Consider the following 21,194-nt stretch of genomic DNA (forward strand, 5'->3'; position numbering starts at 1 on the left):
TTTGCTTTTAAAAGCTAGATGCACTTTTTTTTTTGGTTTTCATTCCTGTTTCTTGTGGAACCTGCCATTTATATTGCTTTTCTCAATCTAAGCACTGAAGCTGAATGGAATAAACAAAGTTTTACAAACTAACATTGATACTAAACATGTTTAACTTTCCTCATACTTTGAAATACAAAAGGTGACATGATTTCTGTATGTAGCTGTAGAATGATTTCTACTGTATAGTAAGTTAAAAAGGCAAGGGTCAGGTAGCATAAATAGTGTATTACTTTTTATTTAAGATAGGAAAAAATATAAGTGATATGTCTTTGCTTATATTTAAAAAAAAAAGAAAGATAAACCTCAAAACTAATGAAAATGGTTTCTAACAGGAAAGAGGAAGGGAAAGGGATAAAAAGGTAGATTTCCTAAATGTACTTAGTTTGGGGGCGCCTAGGTGGCTCAGTTGGTTAAGCCTCTGCCTTTGGCTCAGGTCATGATCTCAGGGTTCTAGGTTCGAGCCCCACATCAGGCTCTCTGTTTGGCAGGGAGCCTGCTTCCCCCTCTCTCTCTTCTCTGCCTGCCTCTTTGCCTACTGTGATCTCTGTCAAATAAATAAATAAAATCTTTAAAAAAAATTGTACTTAGTTTTGTCATTTTTACTTTAGAAAACTGTAAACATTTAACATAATTATAAAACAACACTAAGTCCAAAGGAGGAAAAATTAGCAATCTAAAAATTGAAGCACACTAAAACAAATGAAACTAATTATTTTATTGAGGTGTGACATAATCATATAGAGAAGAATTACTTAAAGTGGGTTTTTTTGGTGGGGGGATACTCAGGTATCTCAGTCGGTTAACTGTCTGCCTTCGGCTCAGGTCCTGATCCTTGCGTCCTGGGATCAAGCCCCGCATCGGGCTCCCTGCTCATGGGGGTCTGCTTCTTCCTCTGTGCTCTCTCAGTCTCTTTCTCTTTATCTCTCTCTCTATCTCTCTCTCTTGCACTCTCTCTCTCTCAAGTGAATAAAATCTTTAAAAAAAAAAATTATAATGATTGTTAAAAAGATTTCATTTATTTATTTATTTATTTAGGGAGAATGTGAGCCGGGGAGGGGCAAAGGATGGGGTGGGTAGTGGGAGAGAATCTTAAGCAGGCTCCACCCCCAGCATGGAGTCCACTGTGGGGCTCTATCTCACAACCCTGATATCATGACCTAAGCTAAAATCAGGGGTCAGACTGAGCCACACAGGCATCCCTAAAGTTATTTTTTAAGGCTGTGCATTTCCTAACAAGAAATAGCCTAAAAAGCAAAAAATTTAAAAAGCTGCTAAGGAATCTTAAATTGTTCTCAGTAATTACAGCTTATGTGAGTGTGTGTATATGAGAGAGATGTTAGGGTAAAATCAAATAAGTAATGAAGTTAATGTCATAAGGAGCCAAGATTTTATAGAGTAAGATTAGATCTGCAAATGTTAAATTGCAAAGTTAAATAACAATTTTATAATTCTCTATAAATTCTATGTAAATACATTGTAAAAATATATAATTCTTGAAATAAATTCTGTAACACTAAATTTGAATTGAAAATATTAGTATAAACTCATGATCTATTTTCTTCTTTAAAAAAACAAAGACAAAATATTTTTTAATTTATTTTAGAGAGAGAACAGGGGGGAGGGGCAGAGGGAGAGAGAAACTCAAGCAGACTCTGCTCTGAGCATGGAGCCCAACGTGGGGCTCAATCTCAAGATCCTGAGATTATGACCTGAGCCAAAACCAAGTTGGATGTTGGGGCACCTGGGTGGCTCAGTCGTTAAGCCTCTACCTTCAGCTCAGGTCATGATCCCAGAGTCCTGGGATTGAGCCCCACATTGGGCTCCCTACTCAGAGGGAAGCCTGCCTTTCTCTCTCCCACTCTCCCTGCTTGTGTTCCCTCTATCGCTGTGTCTCTCTCTATCAAATAAATAAATAAAATCTTTAAAGAAAAAAAAAAGAGTTGGATGTTTAACTAAGCCACCAAGGTGCCTTCCCCCCTCTTTTAAAAAAGATTTACTTATGTATTTTACAGAGAGAGAATATGAGCAGGGGTAAGGGCAGAGAGGGAGAGGAAGAGAAGCAGTAAGAATGAGAAATAGTGGGGTGCCTGGGTATCTCAGTCAGTTAAGCATTAGCACTATTGATCTCAACTCAGGTCTTGATCTCAGGGTCATGAGTTCAAGCCCTGTGTTGGACTCTGTGCTGGGGGGCCTACCTAGAGCCTACTAGGAAAAAAGAAATAGAGAAATACTTAATGGTCATATTCAATCTAGATTTTCTCTGTTGATACAAAGTATATAGATAAACCCAAGTATTAAGTGATGTTCAAGAGATCAAAATCTGTGTGTTTTTGAGCAACAGAGGTCTTGTAGCTAACTCGGCTTTCTTCGAATGTATTGTAGTTGAAGCATCCTGTCCTAACGGGGATGAAACGATCGAAACTATCGAGGCTGCTGAGGCGCTTCTCAATATGGATTCTCCTGGCCCGATGCTGGATGAAAAACGAATAAGTGAGTGGTCGTGTGCCATGATAGTTCATGTTAATATACTTGGAAAAGTTACTCTTGCCATCATTCTCTGTTAAATGGCAAATACCAAGAGACCAGAGAGCATGTCTGGTATGTTTTGTGTCCCAAGCACATTTTAAGAAACAATACTAGTTGAGGGACGCCCAGGTGGCTCAGTTGGTTAAGCGGCTGCCTTCAGCTCAGGGTCTTGGGATCAAGTCCCAAATCAGGCTCCTTGCTTGGCAGAGAGCCTGCTTCTCCTCTCCCTCTGCCTGCCACTCCCCCTGCTTCTACTCTCTCTTTCTCTCCCTCTCTGACTAATAAATAAATAAAATCTTCAAGAAAAAATACTAGTTGAGACACCTTTGCTTAAGTATTCAGTTAAACAAGACTTCTTTTTTTTTTTTAAGATTTTATTTATTTATTTGACAGACAGAGATCACAAGTAGGCAGAGAGGCAGGTAGAGAGAGAGAGAGGAGGAAGCAGGCTCCCTGCTGAGCAGAGAGCCTGATGTGGGGCTCAATCCCAGGACTCTGGGATCATGACCTGAGCCGAAGGCAGAGGCTTTAACCCACTGAGCCACCCAGGTGCCCCAAGACTTTTTTTTTTTTTTTAATTGAAGAAGGAGACCTTTAGGAATAAAAACAATTTATTTAATTGTCAAATAGCAGATTAGGCAGAATTTGTTCTCGTAACCTCATTGGTGAAAGTATTAGAGCATTTATGGCCCAAACTATTATAATTTAATGATCTGTATGAGTATTCATCAGTGAATAGGCAAAATTCATTGAAAAAATTTCTAACACCTCATAGCAGAAAACTCCTTGCCACATTATTGATCTGCTTTTAAATCCATGTTTCCTTTGGGCTTTTTTGACAAAGTGTCAAACTTGTAAATTAATTATTACTAAATGAATTTAAGATGTGGTTGAGTATTTTTTGTATGCACAGCAGTGCATTAAGCAATAATGTGATATACAAATGAACAGATAACTGTTTTTTCCTCTCAAGTTTACAGATTAATTTTGAAGGTAGTTGTTTATGTAAAAGCCAAAAATAAAGGCCATGAGAGGGATAGCAAAGTGTTCTGGAAGAAAAGAGTACTCTGGCTGAGACTTTCAGAGACAGGCTTTATGGAAGGGATGTTTTAACCTGAGCTATAAAAGACAAATAAGCTTTTAGTGGTTAGAGGAGATAAACAGAATGGGGACAGGAGCCAAGGAGACAGACCTGTAAATAAGAGTGAAATGTTTGAGATAAAAATGGTTTGGTATAACTGAAGTATAAGGTTTGTGGTAGGCAGGAGATGAGAGTAGGAAGGTAGGTTTGATCTAGATTGTGTGAGCTTCAGATGGCAAGCTATGGAGTTTGGCTTGTTCTTACCATCTTTTTCCTCTATAAACTATGCAAAAGGTCAGTTTTATTTTTCTAATAATTTTAGGGTATAACTTTTTGTATAGGAGAATTATATGGTCAAATCAGACAGGTTTCAGAGAATAACTTCAGCAGCAATGAGAGAAGAATGGAGAAGAGAAATAAGATAAATTGGTGATAGGAAGTCAAGAAAGATGGGCATTGGATTAGTCCTGTCAAGCCTGTCTGCCTTAGGGTGCCTAATTTCAGACGGAGGAAATGAAAAGGAAATAGATTTCAAGATTTTATTTCAACTTTAATCCTCAGAGAAAGAAGAAATTTTCTGATGAAATTAGTTTGATTTATAATACACGTTTGATTATAATTAGTTGATTTTGTTTCCATTAGATAATAATATATTTAGTTCATCTGAAGATGACATTGTTGTTGCCCCAATCACCCATGTATCCGTCACATTAGATGGGATTCCTGAAGTGATGGAGACTCAGCAGGTACAAGAGACATATGCAGACTCACCAGGAGCATCATCACCAGAACAACCTAAAAGAAAGAAAGGTGGGTGGTTAATTTGTTTAGGACAAACAGTCCAATTTTGTTGTGGAATCTAAACATAATTTTTATTCAAGGGTATTTCTATACCAATTAAAACTTACATAAGAAAAAATGAGGGTACAAAGCATAAATTAAAAGGTATTTATCTTCATATTAGATTTCATTAAAAAAATCAGTTAATTTGGTGTATCCTGCAGAAATGGGGTTTTCCAACTTTTTAAAGCCTCGATCTTTTATCTAAATCCTTTTGTCCAAACTCAGAAAGAGCTTGGGTAAGGGCACTTAGCTTCTAGCTTCCTTCCACAGAACATAGTTTGAAAACCACTAGCTTAGATTCCAATATAAGATTCCAGGGGGAAAATAATGAGTTGGAAATCAGTGGGTAAGTGATTAAAGAGGAAAATACTAGGTTTTAATTAGATTTAAATTTCAAAGGGAATTTTTCACTCTTCACTCATTAGGACCGTATCTGCATTCTAAAGTCTGACACTCTTTCCATTTCATTGCCTTCTGATTCTCCTCCAGTTTGTGTAATATTTTGAATTTAGTATCTTGGTTAATCACCAGCCACCCAGTAACCTAACTTCACATGAAAGTAAGGGAAAGTCCAGGAGCCCAAAGTGAAGAGGAAAATGAAAACAGAGTGAGCCGAGGCTGCCGCATCTCTGAAGGGCTGAGATGGGTATGCCAGTCTGATTGCCCATGCAGAGGCCGAGGCTTGTGTCCTGGTCCAGTGCAAGAGGAGGTTACCAGAGACTTCAGCCTGTCATCAGGATCCTTGAAAGGCTCTCCCCTCCTGGGAAAAACAGTTTACCCATTGGCACAGAACAGGTGTCAGGGAAGTTTATATTTCTCAGCTGGGTCTCTGAGTGGAAAAATTCTTTCTGTGAGAATTCATAATCTTAGGCTTACTTTAATCTATTTAATCTAGGTTTATGATTAGATTTTAAATGATCACTGACTTCAGAAATTCCCAGCCAAGTAATTAACGTAAAAGTGACCCCAGACTAGCAATGACGTTGGGGTACTAGGGAGAAGCTCTTGTATAAAACTGTTCTGGCAAGTCATACATTTAAATCCAGGCTGACAGGATTTCCTCAAACAAACCCTGTTGAAGGTGAACTCACATCGCAATGTTACAGAATACGAAAGATAGAGAATCCCTGAATGAGGAGCAGAAGACATAGAAGATTCTAGCGTTCTCTAAGAACTTCAGATAATAGAATTATCAAATAGAAACTCTGGGTGACTGTGACTACAATTAGTAAGGCAAAAGAAGGAAAAACAAGGTCAAAGAATGAGACTATTACAAAATACTAGGTACAACTTCCTCTTCTGGACAAGATAGAGTAACAGAACCTGATTTGGCAGTGATTTGGGGATCAAATGGCAACAAAAAACAAAAATTAGTGGGACTGCATTAAACTAAAAGGCTTCTGCTTAGGAAAAGAAATGATCAGCAAAATGAAAAGGCCACCTACAGAACAGGAGGAGATATTTGTAAGCTGTATATCTGATAAGTGGGTTAATGTCCAAAATACATAAGGAACTCCTACAACTCAATAGCAAAAAAGCCAAACAACCAAACAACCTGATTAAAAAATGGGCAGAGAATCTGAATAGACATCTTTCTAACGAAGACCTACAGATGGCCAACAGGTACCTAAAAAGATGTGCTCAACATCACTACTTGTCAGGAAAATGCAAATTGAAACCACAGTAAGCTATCATCTCACACCTGTCACAATGGCTATCATCAAAAAGGCAGGAGATAACAAGTGTTTGCAAGGATGTGGAAAAAAGGAACCCTTGTGCACTGTGGATGGGAATGTAAATTGGTACAGCCACTATGGAAAACAGTGTGGAGTTTCCTCAAAATATTAAAACTACAAACACCGTATGATCTAGCAGTCTTACTCCTGGCTACATATCCAGAAGAAATAAAAATAAGATATTGAAGAGATGCGTGCACTCTCATGTTCATTGCAGTATTAAAAAAAAAAAAAATAGGTGGACCTTGAGGGCATTATGTTAAGTCAAATAAGAGAAAGACAAATACTGTGTGCTATCATTTACATGTAGAATCTGAAATAGCCAAGCTCATAGAGGCAGAGGAAGATGGTGATTTCTGGGGAGTTAAGGAAATGGGGAGATGTCAGTCAAAGGGTACAGACTTCCAGTTATAAAATGAGTAAGTTCTGGGGATCTAATATATGGGATGGTAACTTTGGTTCACAGTACTGTATTATATACTTGGAAGTTGCTAAGAAAGTAGATCTTATATGTTCACACCCAAAAAACCAGTAGTTATTATGTGAGATGATGGTATGTTAACTAACCCTACTGTGGTAATCATTTTACATCATAGAAGTATATCAAATCATCATATTGTACACCTTAAAAATATACTATTATATGTCATCATATCTCAATAATGCTGGAAAAAAATTTTAATAAAGAAACCCCCAGAACTTGGATTTACCCTCCTATTAAAACAACTAAAAATACAGACAACGATGTATGAAACAGTGCCTCTAAAGACATCAGTCAACAAAAGCCAGTGATCCCTGAGAAACAGGAAACAAATGAGGTGAGCCCTATGATGACCCCACCTTACTGCATGGAGAAATTTTTTTTTTTTTTTTAACAAACAGTTTGGCAGTTTCTTAAAACATTTACTGCATACTTAACATGTGACCCAGCCATTCTTCTACTCAGTATTTACCGAAAAGAGATGAAGTTACACATTTATAGAAAAACATCTGCATGAATGAATGTTCTTAGCAGTTTTATTTGTAGTAGCCCAAAACTTGAAACAACGTAAATGCCTATCAACTGCTATCTAGATAAACAGCTTTGTGGTGTATCTATGCAAGGAAGTAGCACTCAGCAATAAAATAGAATGTACTGTTGATACATACAACAAAAACAATGAATCTCAGCATATGAAACAATGAATCTCATGCTAAAGGAATTACCTTACACATCATACATATATATATGTATATGTAAATATGTATGTATGTATCTCTTCATCTAAAGTTGTGGGAACTGCAAACTAACCTCTAATGACAAAATCTATGAGTAATTGACTACCTTTGGATTGGGCAGAGTGGGAAGGGTATAAGGATTACAGAGGGGTACTTTTGGGGGTGAAGAGTATGTTTCCTGTTTTGAACATAGTGATGGTTCCACAGGTCAATACTTATGTTGGAAGATACCAAGCTGTAGATTTTCAACATAAGCAATTTCATTTTATGTCTGTCATACTTCAGTAAAGCTATTTTTAAAGTGAAGGACTAACATTCTAGTTAGGAAGACTGATGTGAAAGGGACCCAATAGAACACATAATATATGGGTTAAACAGAAGATTAGTCACTGTTTAAAAGAGAATTTGTGAGCTTTAATATAGATCTGATATAGAATAAAAAGTATGAAAGAGTTTGAGATGTGAGGATTGAATGAAAATGTCTACATGTTTAATCAAAGCTTCAGAGAGAGAGAGAGAATATGTAGAGTGAGGAAGAGACTGTATTCCAAGATAATGATTGAGAGTTTTCCAAAGTGACATAAATCTCAGCATGGTGAATCCTGAATACCATAACTGTCAAAGAAATCCAGGCCTGAATACATTATAGTAAAAATACAAAACACCACCCCCCCAGCCCCCTCAAAAAACAAACAAAAAAGAAAATACCAGGGAAAAACGACATTACTTGAAGAGGATTGATTTTTAGATTGGCAGCTTAGAAGCTCCCAGTAGAGGCTGGAAGTGTTGGGTATCTTCAAAGTATTGAGAAGAACTAACTGTCACCCAAAAATCCTATACCCAATTCACGTAGAACTCACATGAAGCTATGCTACCTTGACTGGTAAGGAAGATGATGGAAAGGGTGGATATTAGTAGGTTTACCAACTGTCTCTGTCTTGACTAAAACTAGTGGTGAAAACAGTGGGAAGAAAAAACTGCTATCTATCAAAAAAAGTTGGTAAATAGAAGGCATAAAAGAAGAATGGTAGGAAGGATAGAAGCTAACTGCAGTCTTTGCTCCTAATATTTGTTATCATTGACAGAGTCACCCAGAAGTATCTGCCTCATGAATGGTTCTCTGCAGATGTCTGTAGTGATGGAAATGGAGCTACCTGGCTGATTAGGTTCTATATTTATGCATTAAGAGGGGCCTGAAGTGTGATCTTTTTGATCCACTTCTCGCTGATTCTTATTCACCCTAACTTCAGAAGGGTTTTCCTGTTTGGTTTGGGGATGTGTTGTTACTAACCTTGTGATTTTAGCTCTGGAATTCTGTTCTGCTAAGTTATTGCCTTATATTATCCTAACCCAGAATTCACTCTTGTGATCTGGACCAGATAGACTCCGCCTCAGGAATGTTGTGGTAAAGGGGCACTTGGCTGGCTCACGCGGAACAACATGAGACTCTTGATCTTGGGCCTTGACTTTGAGCACCGAATTTGGTGGAGAGGTTACTTAATTAAAAAAAAAAAAAAGAAAGAAAAAGAAAAAAGAATGCTGGCGTAAAATGCACTAAGATATCCGTTTATAATCTTCATTGTGTTTCAGGTACAGAATGCTAGTCTGTTTAGATAGCATGATCATCTCAATATAAATCCCAGGCAACATTGCCACCAAGTTGTGCTTCTAGATAAATGGCCAGAAGAAGATCACAAAGCTTTAGAATAGTTGGTTGACCCAAACTAAGTCTGAACAAACTACAGTGTTGTCAAAGTGGAGTTAGAGATCGAATGGCAAATAACTAAAATTTGTTTTGCTGTGAATTAAAAGAAGTATAGAAAAATGAGAGGTTTCAAAATACAGGGGAAAATAAAAGTTGACTATGTAATTCACCAGAATTTTGCCTCATGCATTTTTTGTATCTCTAGAATTTTGGGAAGTTTCTAGTATTTAAGAACTACCTGTATGCAGATGAGAGAAAAGCTGAAAATTGACTTTTCCTACTGTAAAATGCGTATATAACCAACAAACAGATAAACCTGCATGGCTTATTTTTTGAGCCCAAGTCTTGTCAACATCAAGAATATTTCCCCCAATTTTAAGGAAGCCATGTCAGTTTTGTTACCTCAAAATGTTTCAAACTTAACCTCATTTTATAAATGAGCCGATGTGTCATTTCCTACATAAAATTGTTTGTGATCTTACCTGTACTAAATTTTCACTAAATTTTCACTGAAGTTCTTTTCCTTTTGAGTAAACAGCATTTTAGGAAACCAGTATGTGTAATATTGTGTATGTGTATAAAGGATTTGGCATTTGAAATTTTGGATAAATGACCAAATAGCATTTATAAACAGCTACATCATCCATTTTATCTCACTTTTGATGGCAAATCCTTACGCAGAGCTGTTCTGTTTTCAGGGAGAAAAACAAAACCTCCACGACCAGATTCCCCGGCCACTACGCCAAACATATATGTGAAGAAGAAAAACAAAGATGGTAAGGGTAAGTACGATAATTCCCTTACAATACTTACAGGTCAAATAACAGATTGCTTTAAAATACCTACATTCACTGGGTCTTGTGCAAAAAGAATGAATACTGTTACGCTGAAAAAATAAATAAAATGGGAAAAAAAATTAAAAAAAATAAATAAATAAAATACCTACATATCATAAGTAAAATCAGCCAGCTCTCTTGACTTATTGAAGTGGATCTTCTTGCTGCCAAATGCTTATAAGGTATAGTTGGGGGGTGCCTGAGTGGCTCAGTTGGTTAAGCATCTGTCTTCAGCTCGGGTCATAATCCCAGGGTCCTGGGATCGAGTCCCGCGTTGGGCTCTGTGCTTGGTGGGGAGCCTGTTTGTTCCTCTGCCTCTGCCCGTAGCTCCTTCTGCTTGTGTTCTCTCTCTCTTTCTCTCTCTCTGACAAATAAATAAATAAATAAAATTTTTTAAAAAAGGTATAGATGGCACTTTCTATAAATAGAGACTGGTAATAATGGAGCCCAAGAAATCCATTTAATAGATTTTTCTTACATATCTGTCAAAATAATCCGTCCTTTAATATTGAGCCTTTTGGAAGAGTTCAGCCAGGTTAGCTTTTCAGTTCATAGACACTTTATAAGATTGTTTCGGAGTTCTGCTATTTTCATAATTGCTGCCCAAATTTGAAGAAGATTGTTAAAGCCAATCCACTGGCTCTGATATAAAGAGAACAACTGTTGAAAGGTTTTGTACACTTCTTCATTGGTTCTTTTATGTGATGGCTCTTAAAGAGGTAGGAAAAAAGTCATCTCAAAGTGCTTTCTTCTAAAGTCATCATAAATCTAATTGCCAGTATTGATCCATCCAGACATCTGATGTGGAACTAATAAAAAGACCTATATTCGACCCTAAAAATATCACCAGTGCTAACCAAGTTGCATAATATTTTTGTATGATTATAGAGGGAACTTATAAAACTTTTAGTTGTGTTTACTTTTGCTCTTTTCCAGTGAAATTTTGGTCAGTTAAACAGAAATTGCTTTTGTTTCAGGAAACACAATTTATCTCTGGGAGTTTTTACTGGCATTGCTCCAGGACAAAGCTACTTGTCCTAAATATATCAAATGGACCCAGCGAGAAAAAGGCATTTTTAAACTGGTAGATTCCAAAGCCGTATCCAGGTTGTGGGGGAAGTACAAAAACAAACCCGACATGAATTACGAGACCATGGGAAGAGCTCTCAGGTACGTGAAGTTTTTTGTCATTCATTGTGTTAAGAGCATTGTTTCCTAAATACTAAAAAGCTAGGTAACTTCTAAAAAGGTAGAGGATTACAAAAATGTTGAATTTTATTATTGAAGAGCTAAAACCATGCTACTTATAGAAATCAGTTCGTATTTAAATTGAAATCCTGTTCTGATCTGGGAAAATGTTTTTCTTAAAAAAAAATCTTCATGCAAACAACAGATACTTTACTTGTAAAGGGATTAGAAAATGTGAACTATTGTCAGGAATTATAAATTGACCATGGGGCTCATATGTTTGGAGCCCTTAAACTTGAATTCAGCACAAAATTAATGAGTAGCAGTAATCAGGTACTTAATAAGAGGGTGCATTTTTTAAATGTAAATATCAGGTATGATCTGTATTATGTTGGAATAAATGCTTCAAGAATAATATTAGACATTGTGAACATTGTGAACTAGGTAGGTTATCATTTTATTCTGAAGCTCACTTTTAGTGTGTTTTGCTGTGATCAGGTTATCTATTCTTAAAGATATGCATTTGTTTGAGAAAGAGCTATTAGATAACCTTCTTAAACTAGAACTATTTAGTTAATTTTTGTGTATTTATTTTTTTAACTCACACTTTTTAGATTCTTGATCTAATTAAAATCAGCGACAAAATTTGAATCACTTCTGTTTGTACATCATTAAATTTTATATGGAAAACTGAATCAGATTCACTGAATCAAATTTAAACTGGTAGGGACATTATAATAAACGACGGAAGGGAAATAAACTCTTGAGGTTTGTAGTAGATTTGATTATTCCGGCAAATTGGAAGAAGGGGAGACAAAGAAAGAAAAGTGAATGACTAGGATAATCCATGTATTTTTTCAACAATCCCCTCATCAGAATTGGTTTTAGGTTTAGTTGATAAAAAGGATTTTTCTTAATCTGTGAGTATATGTGTTTTACATTTATATAGAAAAAAGTTTAATTATACTATCTTATATATTTATTTTTTTTAAGATTTTATTTATTTATTTGACAGACAAAGATCACAAGTAGGCAGAGAGGCAGGCAGAGAGAGAGGAGGAAGCAGGCTCCCTGCTGAGCAGAGAGCCCGATGCAGGGCTCAATCCCAGAACCCTGGGATCATGACCTGAGCTGAAGGCAGAGGCTTTAACCCACTGAGCCACCCAGGTGCCCCATACTATCTTATAAAAAATAACTGTGCTTCATTTTGAAATTCTTCTCCCACTTGTTTCCAACTTGAAACCTTTGTTTATGATTAAGGAACTTTAATTTTGTTGAACATAATTTTAATTTATATTTAACCAAATAAAGTATAGCTAAAATTGTCTACTTTGAATAGGTACTATTACCAAAGGGGTATCCTAGCAAAAGTAGAAGGTCAGCGCTTGGTGTATCAGTTTAAGGAGATGCCGAAAGATCTTATTTATATAGACGATGAGGACCCAGGTTCCAGCATCGAGTCTGCGGATCCATCACTGTCTTCAACAGCCACTTCAAGTAGGAACCAAGCAAGCAGATCGAGAGTATCCTCAAGTCCGGGGATAAAAGGAGGAGCCACTACAGTTCTCAAACCAGGGAACCCTAAAGCCACAAAACCCAAAGATCCTGTGGAAGTTGCACAGCCGTCAGAAGTCCTGAGGACAGTGCAGCCCACACCATCTCCATACCCCACCCAGCTCTTCCGGACTATTCATGTCGTCCAGCCGGTACAGGCTGTCCCAGAAGGAGAAGCAAGCACCACCAGTAGCGTGCAGGATGAAACGTTAAATTCCTCTGTTCAGAGTATTAGGTGAGAAAACTAAAATTACTGATGCATATCTTTACGTGATGTTTCTGACCCGAGTCATCATTTGTTGATGACTCTGGGTCGGGATTCAGAAATGAAAATAAAAATTATATTGATTTTTTTAAAGCTAGAAGTCTTGTTCAGCAGATTGGTTTCAGCAGCTGTGTGTATTACATCAGCCCTCTGATTGTATCATTGATTTCTTATTTTTAAACTTTGTCATAACTTGCTGTTATCCTATCCATTTAAATCTTGTCCACTATACCTCTGTATAATTTGATTGATCCCTACAAGAAGGGATCCATGTATTAGAAAATCCAGAGAATGGTTTCACATCCTTTTTTTTCAAAGTGAGAAGCTATAAAAATTCTACATAAATGGACATATCATGGCCTGGATTGTAGTGAGTTCCAGGAAATAACATTATTCCTTGGGAAGATTCTATCATGGAACAGTTCTAAAGTTTAAAGAGGTAGGGAGGCCAAGAATCTAAGGTCCACTTTTTCACGCTTTTAGAGTGGCAGAAATTGGAAGAATCGTTTTTTAGCAATCAAATCAAATTTGCCTCCTAGCCCCAGGAAAGATAGGAAAAACACATTGACCAAAGAAAACCTCATCAGCTTTAGACTGGTCTTCTGCAGAACTTGGGACTGGTCTCACTGCTATGGGATGGGGGAAAAGGAGGAGGGCAGAAAATTAGATGGACGTTTGCAGTATTTTTTTCCCTCTACTATCATGAGTTTCCAGAATATGAATTAGAATAAAATATAGGAGCCCTTCCAAACCCAATAAAAATGATTCTTTGAATACTTTCATTAAGTGACTTCAGTCTCACAGCTTTACATTAGAATATTTCAAAATATAAATGCTGGCATTTTGTTCAGTTGATTTTGAAGTAGGAAACAGTACCCGGAATCAAGACAGAGTTAGATAGTCCCGTCTTCCTTGTATGGTCCATTTAAACTTTTGGCATCATGAAAATTGACTTGCAAGGAGTGTAAAAATTACATTTTCCCCATTTTAACTGGACAGGAATGATAATCTTAAACTGTTATTAAAGAAGTACTTATTTTTGTATTTGCCTTTTAATGTTTCATTTTCCTCTAGGTCAATTATTGGTTATGTGTGATGACTGAGTATCTAGTTGGTGTGATTCCTCTCATTGGTTTCTAGGCTCTTTGTCATCTTATCACTGTATTTGTGTTGATAGGAAACAGTACATGGCCACAGCTAATCAGATGAGATCCCTTTCTTAGAGTGATTCAGTTATTTTTAAGCATCTGTAATCAGTTTGCTTTTTATACCTTGAGGATAAAATACATGCCTGCCCCCCCATAAAAAATCCCACATACCTGTAGCTCTGAAAGATATTAAATTGTGATACTGAATTGGATGCAGTGTTACTCTGAATGTCAATTTCTGAATGATACTCAGTGCCAGATATTAAAACACTATAATACACTCCCTATCCATGATTTGCAAACTCTTTGGTGTACTTTCCAGAATTTTCATATCCAAGGTCCCTGATTATTCTGGATTATTCTGTGGACTCCCTGCCTGCTTCCTGCCTCTACTGTTTTTTCTCCTCAGTTCAACCTATGCAAGACTGTTAGTCACAGCTTTGCCATGTTATCTTCTTGCAGCTTTTGTTAGATCTGTGTTGCACACAGAGCACAGTCAAATTTCTGGAGCTACCAGCTCTCACTCTCTGCTTGGATTCCTTCCTTGCCTTCTAGCTAAAGCTGCCTGCTTGGGTACACCGCAGTCTGTGAACCAGGCATTGCCTTTGACTTCAATGCCCATCTCCTCCTATACATTTAAAACAAAGGAGCCACGCTTTACTCATTGCTCTTCTCCTACCACTTAACCTCATGTCTGGCACATAGCATCCCCTCAAATTTATAGAACTTATTTTGAAATAGTGTCTGTATTCATTCTGTATCTCCTCTCAGAGTAATGAGTTCTCTACGTGGACTGCTTATGTAATGAAAAAAATAACAAAACTTAACTTCTCAGACTTTAAAACATACTTCCTTGTTGAAAAAATCATTTTATATTTATGTGTATGTATATACACATATTCTTCATCATTCTTTTGAGTTTTAAAAATATTCTTCTCTCTTTTGGGTGTACCTTCTATTTGTATCTCCCCCCAAACTCTACTTATTTTAATGTAGTTAAACCTTTTATGGAATGCATTTTATTCCCTGAAATAACTAGATGAGGAAAGGCCAAAGCTAATGAATAATAGTGCTCTTTGAAGACTGACACCTGCTGAATATAGTAACTCGGGTTTTGCCATTGTTCCTTTCCATTATATAGAAAGAAAGAAAAGTCTTAAATAAATTTCAAGCAAATTGTACATATTACTCTGAAATTTTATTGTATTATTAGAATCCTTTTTCATTAGATTAATTCCTTGCTTAGCACTTTAATTTTTTGTCTTTTTTATAATTACTCCAAATTTTCATTATGAAAAATTTCAAAATATCGACAGATTGAAATAGTACGATGAACACCTATTAACATCCTCTTAGATTCACAGTTGATAGCGTTTTTGCCTTACTTGTTTTTGTTCTGTATTTATTTATAACCTTTTTTCTGTTGGGCTATTTGTCAAGTAAGTTGACATCCTTATGACATTTCACTCTCAAACATTTCAACATCCAGCTTTTAAGAATAGAGAGATTATCCTAGGTAACCATGTTATCACTCCTAAGAAGGATAAGAGTACTTTGGCTATATTTTTCTTAATTTTATAACTACTTATTAATAAAATCAAAGGCCACTTAAAGATTTTTTTCTGTAGCTAAGATGGAATATATATGACTTAAAATTAGATTATTAATGTAACAACAAGAACTGACACTTTCAAAGCACACTCTGTATTTCATACACTTTTCCATATATTAATGTCTAATATCCTCACTGATCAATGAGATATAGGTAATATTATTCCTATTTTACAGATGAGGAAACCAAGGCAAGGAGAGGCCAAGGAGCCTGGTCACATCTAGTAAGTGGTGGGGACAGTGTTTTAATGCAAGCAGTTTAGTCCAAAGCAGTGAGCTTTAATGATTTGTCGCCCTCCCTGCTGATTTCACATAACTCTCGTGAATTACCAGTTATTTACAATGAAGTAGCAACATGTTTTTTCTTTTCTCAAATTTTCCTTTGCTTATGTCTTTTTGTCTCACATAGTTGCATGTATCTATGTGGAAATCTATTAAGCTTTTCTTAATTGATTTATGGTATATGTGCTCAATTTTTAAAAATTTTGATTTTGACTCTGACTTCATGTTATTTAAAGAGACAGCTACAACAAAAGTAAACCTCTCGTCAGATTTTTTCCTGAAATTGTCCCTTGGTAAACTTGCAAGTCCATATGCCTACCTAGCATAACTTCTTTCTGTATAGTATTTTCAAGTACTAATAGTTTGTGTTAGGGTCTTTTGAATAAATTAGCCTCTAAAAATGTATAATGTGTAGATTATCTTAAAAACAAAGTAATGGAGTACAAAGAATGTATATTCTTTCGATTACTTTCCCGCCCTCCAGCCTTGTCGATTATTAGATGTAACATTGAATCGGATTAATTAACTATTCTGAGTCTGTTTCCTCATCTGTAAAATAAAGATAATACTTAACTTTACAGGTGATTGTAACAGTTAAATGACATTCTTGACATCTGAGTAGATTTGCAGTAAAAACTAAATGTTTTACTGTGTATCTTTTTTTGTCTCAGAAAGTTTGAGGTATTTTAAATTTCTGGTATTGTAGCAGTGGTTACAAGCAGCTTAGGAAATTTGTATAAAGTAGTTAACTATAGTATAACCTTTGTTATATAATACAACATCACCAGACACAAATGACTGTTTAATCATTAACTAAGGCAAAAATAATTTAAAATTTCTGTGGCAGGGAAAAGGCTGCATAATATTTTACTTTTAATCTCTGAATTTTTTATTAGTGAAAATTAGTTATTTTAGAATTTGTTCAAATAAGCCAGTATATTTACACTGTAGATATTATAGATGAGTATATGTATTTTCTGGCAGATGGCAGTCCGTTGTTTTGAGATAAGGAGGTCTTTTTTTCTAGTTTGAACAAAAGCATTGAAAGTCTAGTGGTAGCCCTGGTTAGCAATATGGAAAATTTCCGAGTACATTCTTGCTTGTGCCACACCTGAGGGAGGAAAAAAAGGAAGGTGGAGTCATGTATTAAAGGTGTGTAATTGCCCACAGCTTAAAGATATAATAGGCAATAATCATCTTTAGCTAAAGTTATTTAGGACTGAGGAAGTGGCAGTGTGTTGTAATTATGCTAAGGCACAGAGGCCTTGCAGTCAGATGGCCTCTTTCCTTATCTAACTGGTCACCTCATGCTAGCTGTTCACCCTCTTTGTGCATTTAATTTTTATATATATAAAATGGGGATAATAGTACGTTATCGGGTGGCAAGACTACATATTTCTAAGTAAAATCTGTGTGCTCACTATACCATGTGTACTATTTTATCTGTATATACATGTACATGAATGCTTGTCATGGGAAGCCCTTTATTTAGGAAATGATCTCTGGCTGCAGGGTCAGTTACCACACCCAGGCTCAGATTCTACCCAAGATGTCCTGATGCAGGTAGGCAGCAGGGAGAAAGGAGGCACCGTGTATTTTAGAAAAGCTGCCTGACTCCCAAAGTTATTCTGTATTCTACCAACTCTTCCTTGCTTGACCAATAATATCAGCAGATCTGGCCTTTATTTCTAGTCATCCCCTGCCCACCTATTAAATCTTCATTATCCAACTCATACTCTTTTCTGGCTCTGTCCTTTGAAAGAGCTGCTAAGACCTACTCTAGACTGATCCTCACAGTGACATCTTGGTTGGAATCTGAACTTGGAAATCAGAATCCTATCATTGTGCATAGGCTCTAGTCATCCTGTGTCTTTTCACTTGCTTTGAGTTTCTCTTAAGTTGCTCTGAGTTTTCTTTTCATATTTCCACCTAGTCCATTTGTGTTCTCCAGAGTTTCACTTCTCACCTATGTGACAGGCCACATAACTGTAACTTACTAAAATTTGCCTATAATAATCTATGTGCAATGATTAACATTTGGACTGTGGGGGCCAGTCTAGCTGTTAATCATTTGAAGTAGCAGTCATCTATTGTTTTTGTAAAATAGCTTTACAGAATCCAGAAGAAACACAATTGAGATCCAGATGCTGAGTTTTTTCAACTGCATTTGTTTTATGCTAACAATGGCCATAACTATAATTTCCACAATGAACTTTTAAAATTGGATTGACTCACAATATCATTTACGAATTTCTTCAATAACTGAAATTAACAACCTTACAATAAACTAGATTTACATTAAAGGATTTTATGTTAAATTGTATTTTTATGGCTAAAATCTGTGAAGATTATTTGAGCTGAGAAAACTGTTAAAACATGCTTCTATTTACTTTTGCTGATCTTGCCCTTATTTTTTGCTCTCTCTGGCAACCCTCATGAGTTAATTACATTCATGACTTGTTTTGTGTAATATGATATGAACTGTGAACTATTAAATCTCTTCTGCAAAAAAAACCCACAAAATTTTTTCTGATAGTTCTGTCACATACACATTTAAGACTGATTTTTTTTAACTTTAGGCAATTGCACATTTTTCATGATATTTCTATATATAGATTGCACATTTACATGGTATTTCTATATATAGAAAAACAGGTTGAAAACAATTATAATCCTATGAAGTTAGGTAATTGTGGATCAACATTGTCCCTTAAGTATTAAAAATAATGAGAGTGAATCCAATACATTTGTTTTAAAATTCCTAGTTTCCTTTCACGCGGCTCATACGTAACTTCTTTTCCAAGCATTTTGATATCCTCCTCCTGCCCCAACAAAATTGCTTCCCCATTTGTATTAATGTGGCACTTTGCACAGACTTTTTCCCCCCCTCTCATCAGATAGTATAACACTTAATGGCTTGAAAGTTTTGTGTCAGGCATTCCATATAATACAGGGTCTGGTATGATGTTTCTGCTGTGTCGAAGATATGGGAAGTAGCATTCCAAATGTACGACTCCTATTTTATCAAAACGACTTATCAAACATTAAAGTTTTAAATGATGTAGAATGTGCTGATTTTCTGTAATTTCATCATCTCAATAGGACTATACAGGCTCCGGCCCAAGTTCCAGTGGTCGTGTCTCCTGGGAATCAACATTTGCATACAGTAACACTCCAGACTGTGCCAATCACAACAGTGATAGCCAGCACGGATCCATCTTCAGGTGCTGGGTCTCAGAAGTTCATTCTACAAGCCATTCCGTCATCACAGCCCATGACAGTATTGAAAGAAAATGTCATGCTGCAGTCCCAGAAGCCAGGCTCCCCTCCTTCCATTGTCCTGAGCCCTGCGCATGTGCAGCAGGTTCTTACCAGCAACGTCCAGTCCATCTGCAATGGCACCGTCACTGTGGCTTCATCTCCGTCCTTCAGTGCTACAACTCCCGTGGTGACCTTTTCTCCTCGAAGTTCACAACTCGTTGCCCACCCACCCGGCACTGTCATCACGTCAGTTATCAAAGCTCAAGACACAAAAACTCTCATACAGGAAGTGGAGAAAAAGGAAGCTGAAGATAATTTGAAAGAAGACAGTGAGAAAACTGAGCAGCCACAGCCTTACGTGATGGTGGTATCCAATTCCAGTGGATTTGCCTCTCAGGTATCTATGAAACAAAATGAATTGCTGGAACCCAACTCTTTTCAATAAATACGCCAAAGGAATTGTGGATGATTGTTTTTTAATTGAACATTTTCAGTTGCCTGCAAACTCTCTAGTTGATTCTAAGAGAAATTCTACAGATGTTCCTAATTTTTTAGCTCATTGTTAAAAATATTAATTTAGAGTTAATGTTGACTTTGTTAGATGAGGGAGGGAACCCCAGTGTTCCTCTTTGTTCTCCAAATGTTTCAGAATTCAATTGTGAAGGAACAGGAATTTTGTACTATGAAGTCCTTCTTTTCAGATATTTTCTCAGTTGCTATATCGTAAGCATTTTTAAAGTATCTTTTTTAATTTTTACATGGTATTAGCTTTTCTGATTCTTTTGTAAATACAGTACTTCAATATAAGGCAACAGGAAATTTATGTAGGAACTATTTTCATTCCATTTGTGTAAGTTAAAGTCTTGACTCTTTCAAATGCAAGACACCTATTTTCTATTTTGTTAAAATTATGATTTCACTTAGATTGACATTAGTTGGTTGCACTGTATAAGGAAGTATGAATATGTAAAAAAAAAAAAAAAACATGAAAAATTGGAAAATGTCCATGATATGGGTGAACCTTACTTCAGAAGCAGGATGGTACAAAAGCATCAGTCCTTTCAAGAGTGGCTGTCCTGCTAAATAGTTGTATAACATTGGGCAAAGCCACTGGATCTTTCTGGGCCTCAGTTCTCTCAAAAAAGGAAGGGGTGCTTTGGATTAGACTTAATGATCTCCAGTTTGCTTTCTGGTTCTGAATTTGAGGTTTCTAGCACCTATATTTTAAAGTTGAATCAACTAAAACATTATCACTTATTTCTTAATGTAGATATAGCTAACATATTACAGAAAAGTGGCCCTACAAAATTCATTCTTCTGTTATCCATAAGATCTGTTATGATTCTGAATTCTTCCTAAATACTTTGTTAATAACTCTTTAGGCCACTGTGCACTGTGGTCATTAGTAAACTTAAGTTGCCAAGTGCTAAACGATATACTGCCATTCTGAAAGATCCAGGGTTCGCTCTTAGGGCCCAGAAAGCAACCAAGACTTGAGCTAATCTGGCTGAGTAGCAGTTGCTGTTAAAAGCATAATTGCTTTATATTTTGGATCATTTTTTATTGGGAGTGGGGGGGTTGCATACAAAGATAATATACATTATATCTAAGTCTCTGAAATGAAATAGTTTTTAGATTACTTTTTCAACTGTAAATAATGTACATTTAATTTCACAAGAAAAAATGTTTTCTGCAAATTTTCTAGTAAGCAAAGGAGAAATTTTTGTAGATGAAAAAAATCATCATGTTTAGAGGTCTAATGTTATATGTTTTCATATTACAGAGTGAATTTGTATTTAAACAAAAATTTAAATTTTGGAATCCTCTAAACATTTTTGTATCTTTAATTGGTTTATTATTAAATAAATCATGTAAAAATTCTCAATGTTTGTGTTTTC

At 36.1% G+C, this 21,194-nt stretch overlaps 1 protein-coding gene across 8 annotated transcripts in view; it reads left to right on the plus strand.

The window, feature by feature from the left end:
• Positions 1-21,194, plus strand: part of ELF1 (E74 like ETS transcription factor 1) — a 108,845-nt gene extending 87,651 nt beyond the window's left edge. For 6 of the 8 annotated variants that reach the window (XM_045978092.1, XM_045978088.1, XM_045978090.1 and 3 more), the window contains 6 exons: positions 2,425-2,532; positions 4,292-4,459; positions 9,850-9,933; positions 10,965-11,157; positions 12,515-12,964; positions 19,138-21,194. In XM_045978092.1, coding sequence (XP_045834048.1) covers positions 2,425-2,532; positions 4,292-4,459; positions 9,850-9,933; positions 10,965-11,157; positions 12,515-12,964; positions 19,138-19,741 — 1,607 coding nt within the window. In that variant the 3' untranslated portion in view covers positions 19,742-21,194. The remainder of the gene's footprint in view (positions 1-2,424; positions 2,533-4,291; positions 4,460-9,849; positions 9,934-10,964; positions 11,158-12,514; positions 12,965-19,137) is intronic. The other 2 variants (XM_045978094.1, XM_045978095.1) reach the window with 2 other exon arrangements.

This window comes from Meles meles, chromosome 14 (assembly GCF_922984935.1).
Source record: "Meles meles chromosome 14, mMelMel3.1 paternal haplotype, whole genome shotgun sequence".
NCBI classification, from domain to species: domain Eukaryota; kingdom Metazoa; phylum Chordata; class Mammalia; order Carnivora; family Mustelidae; genus Meles; species Meles meles.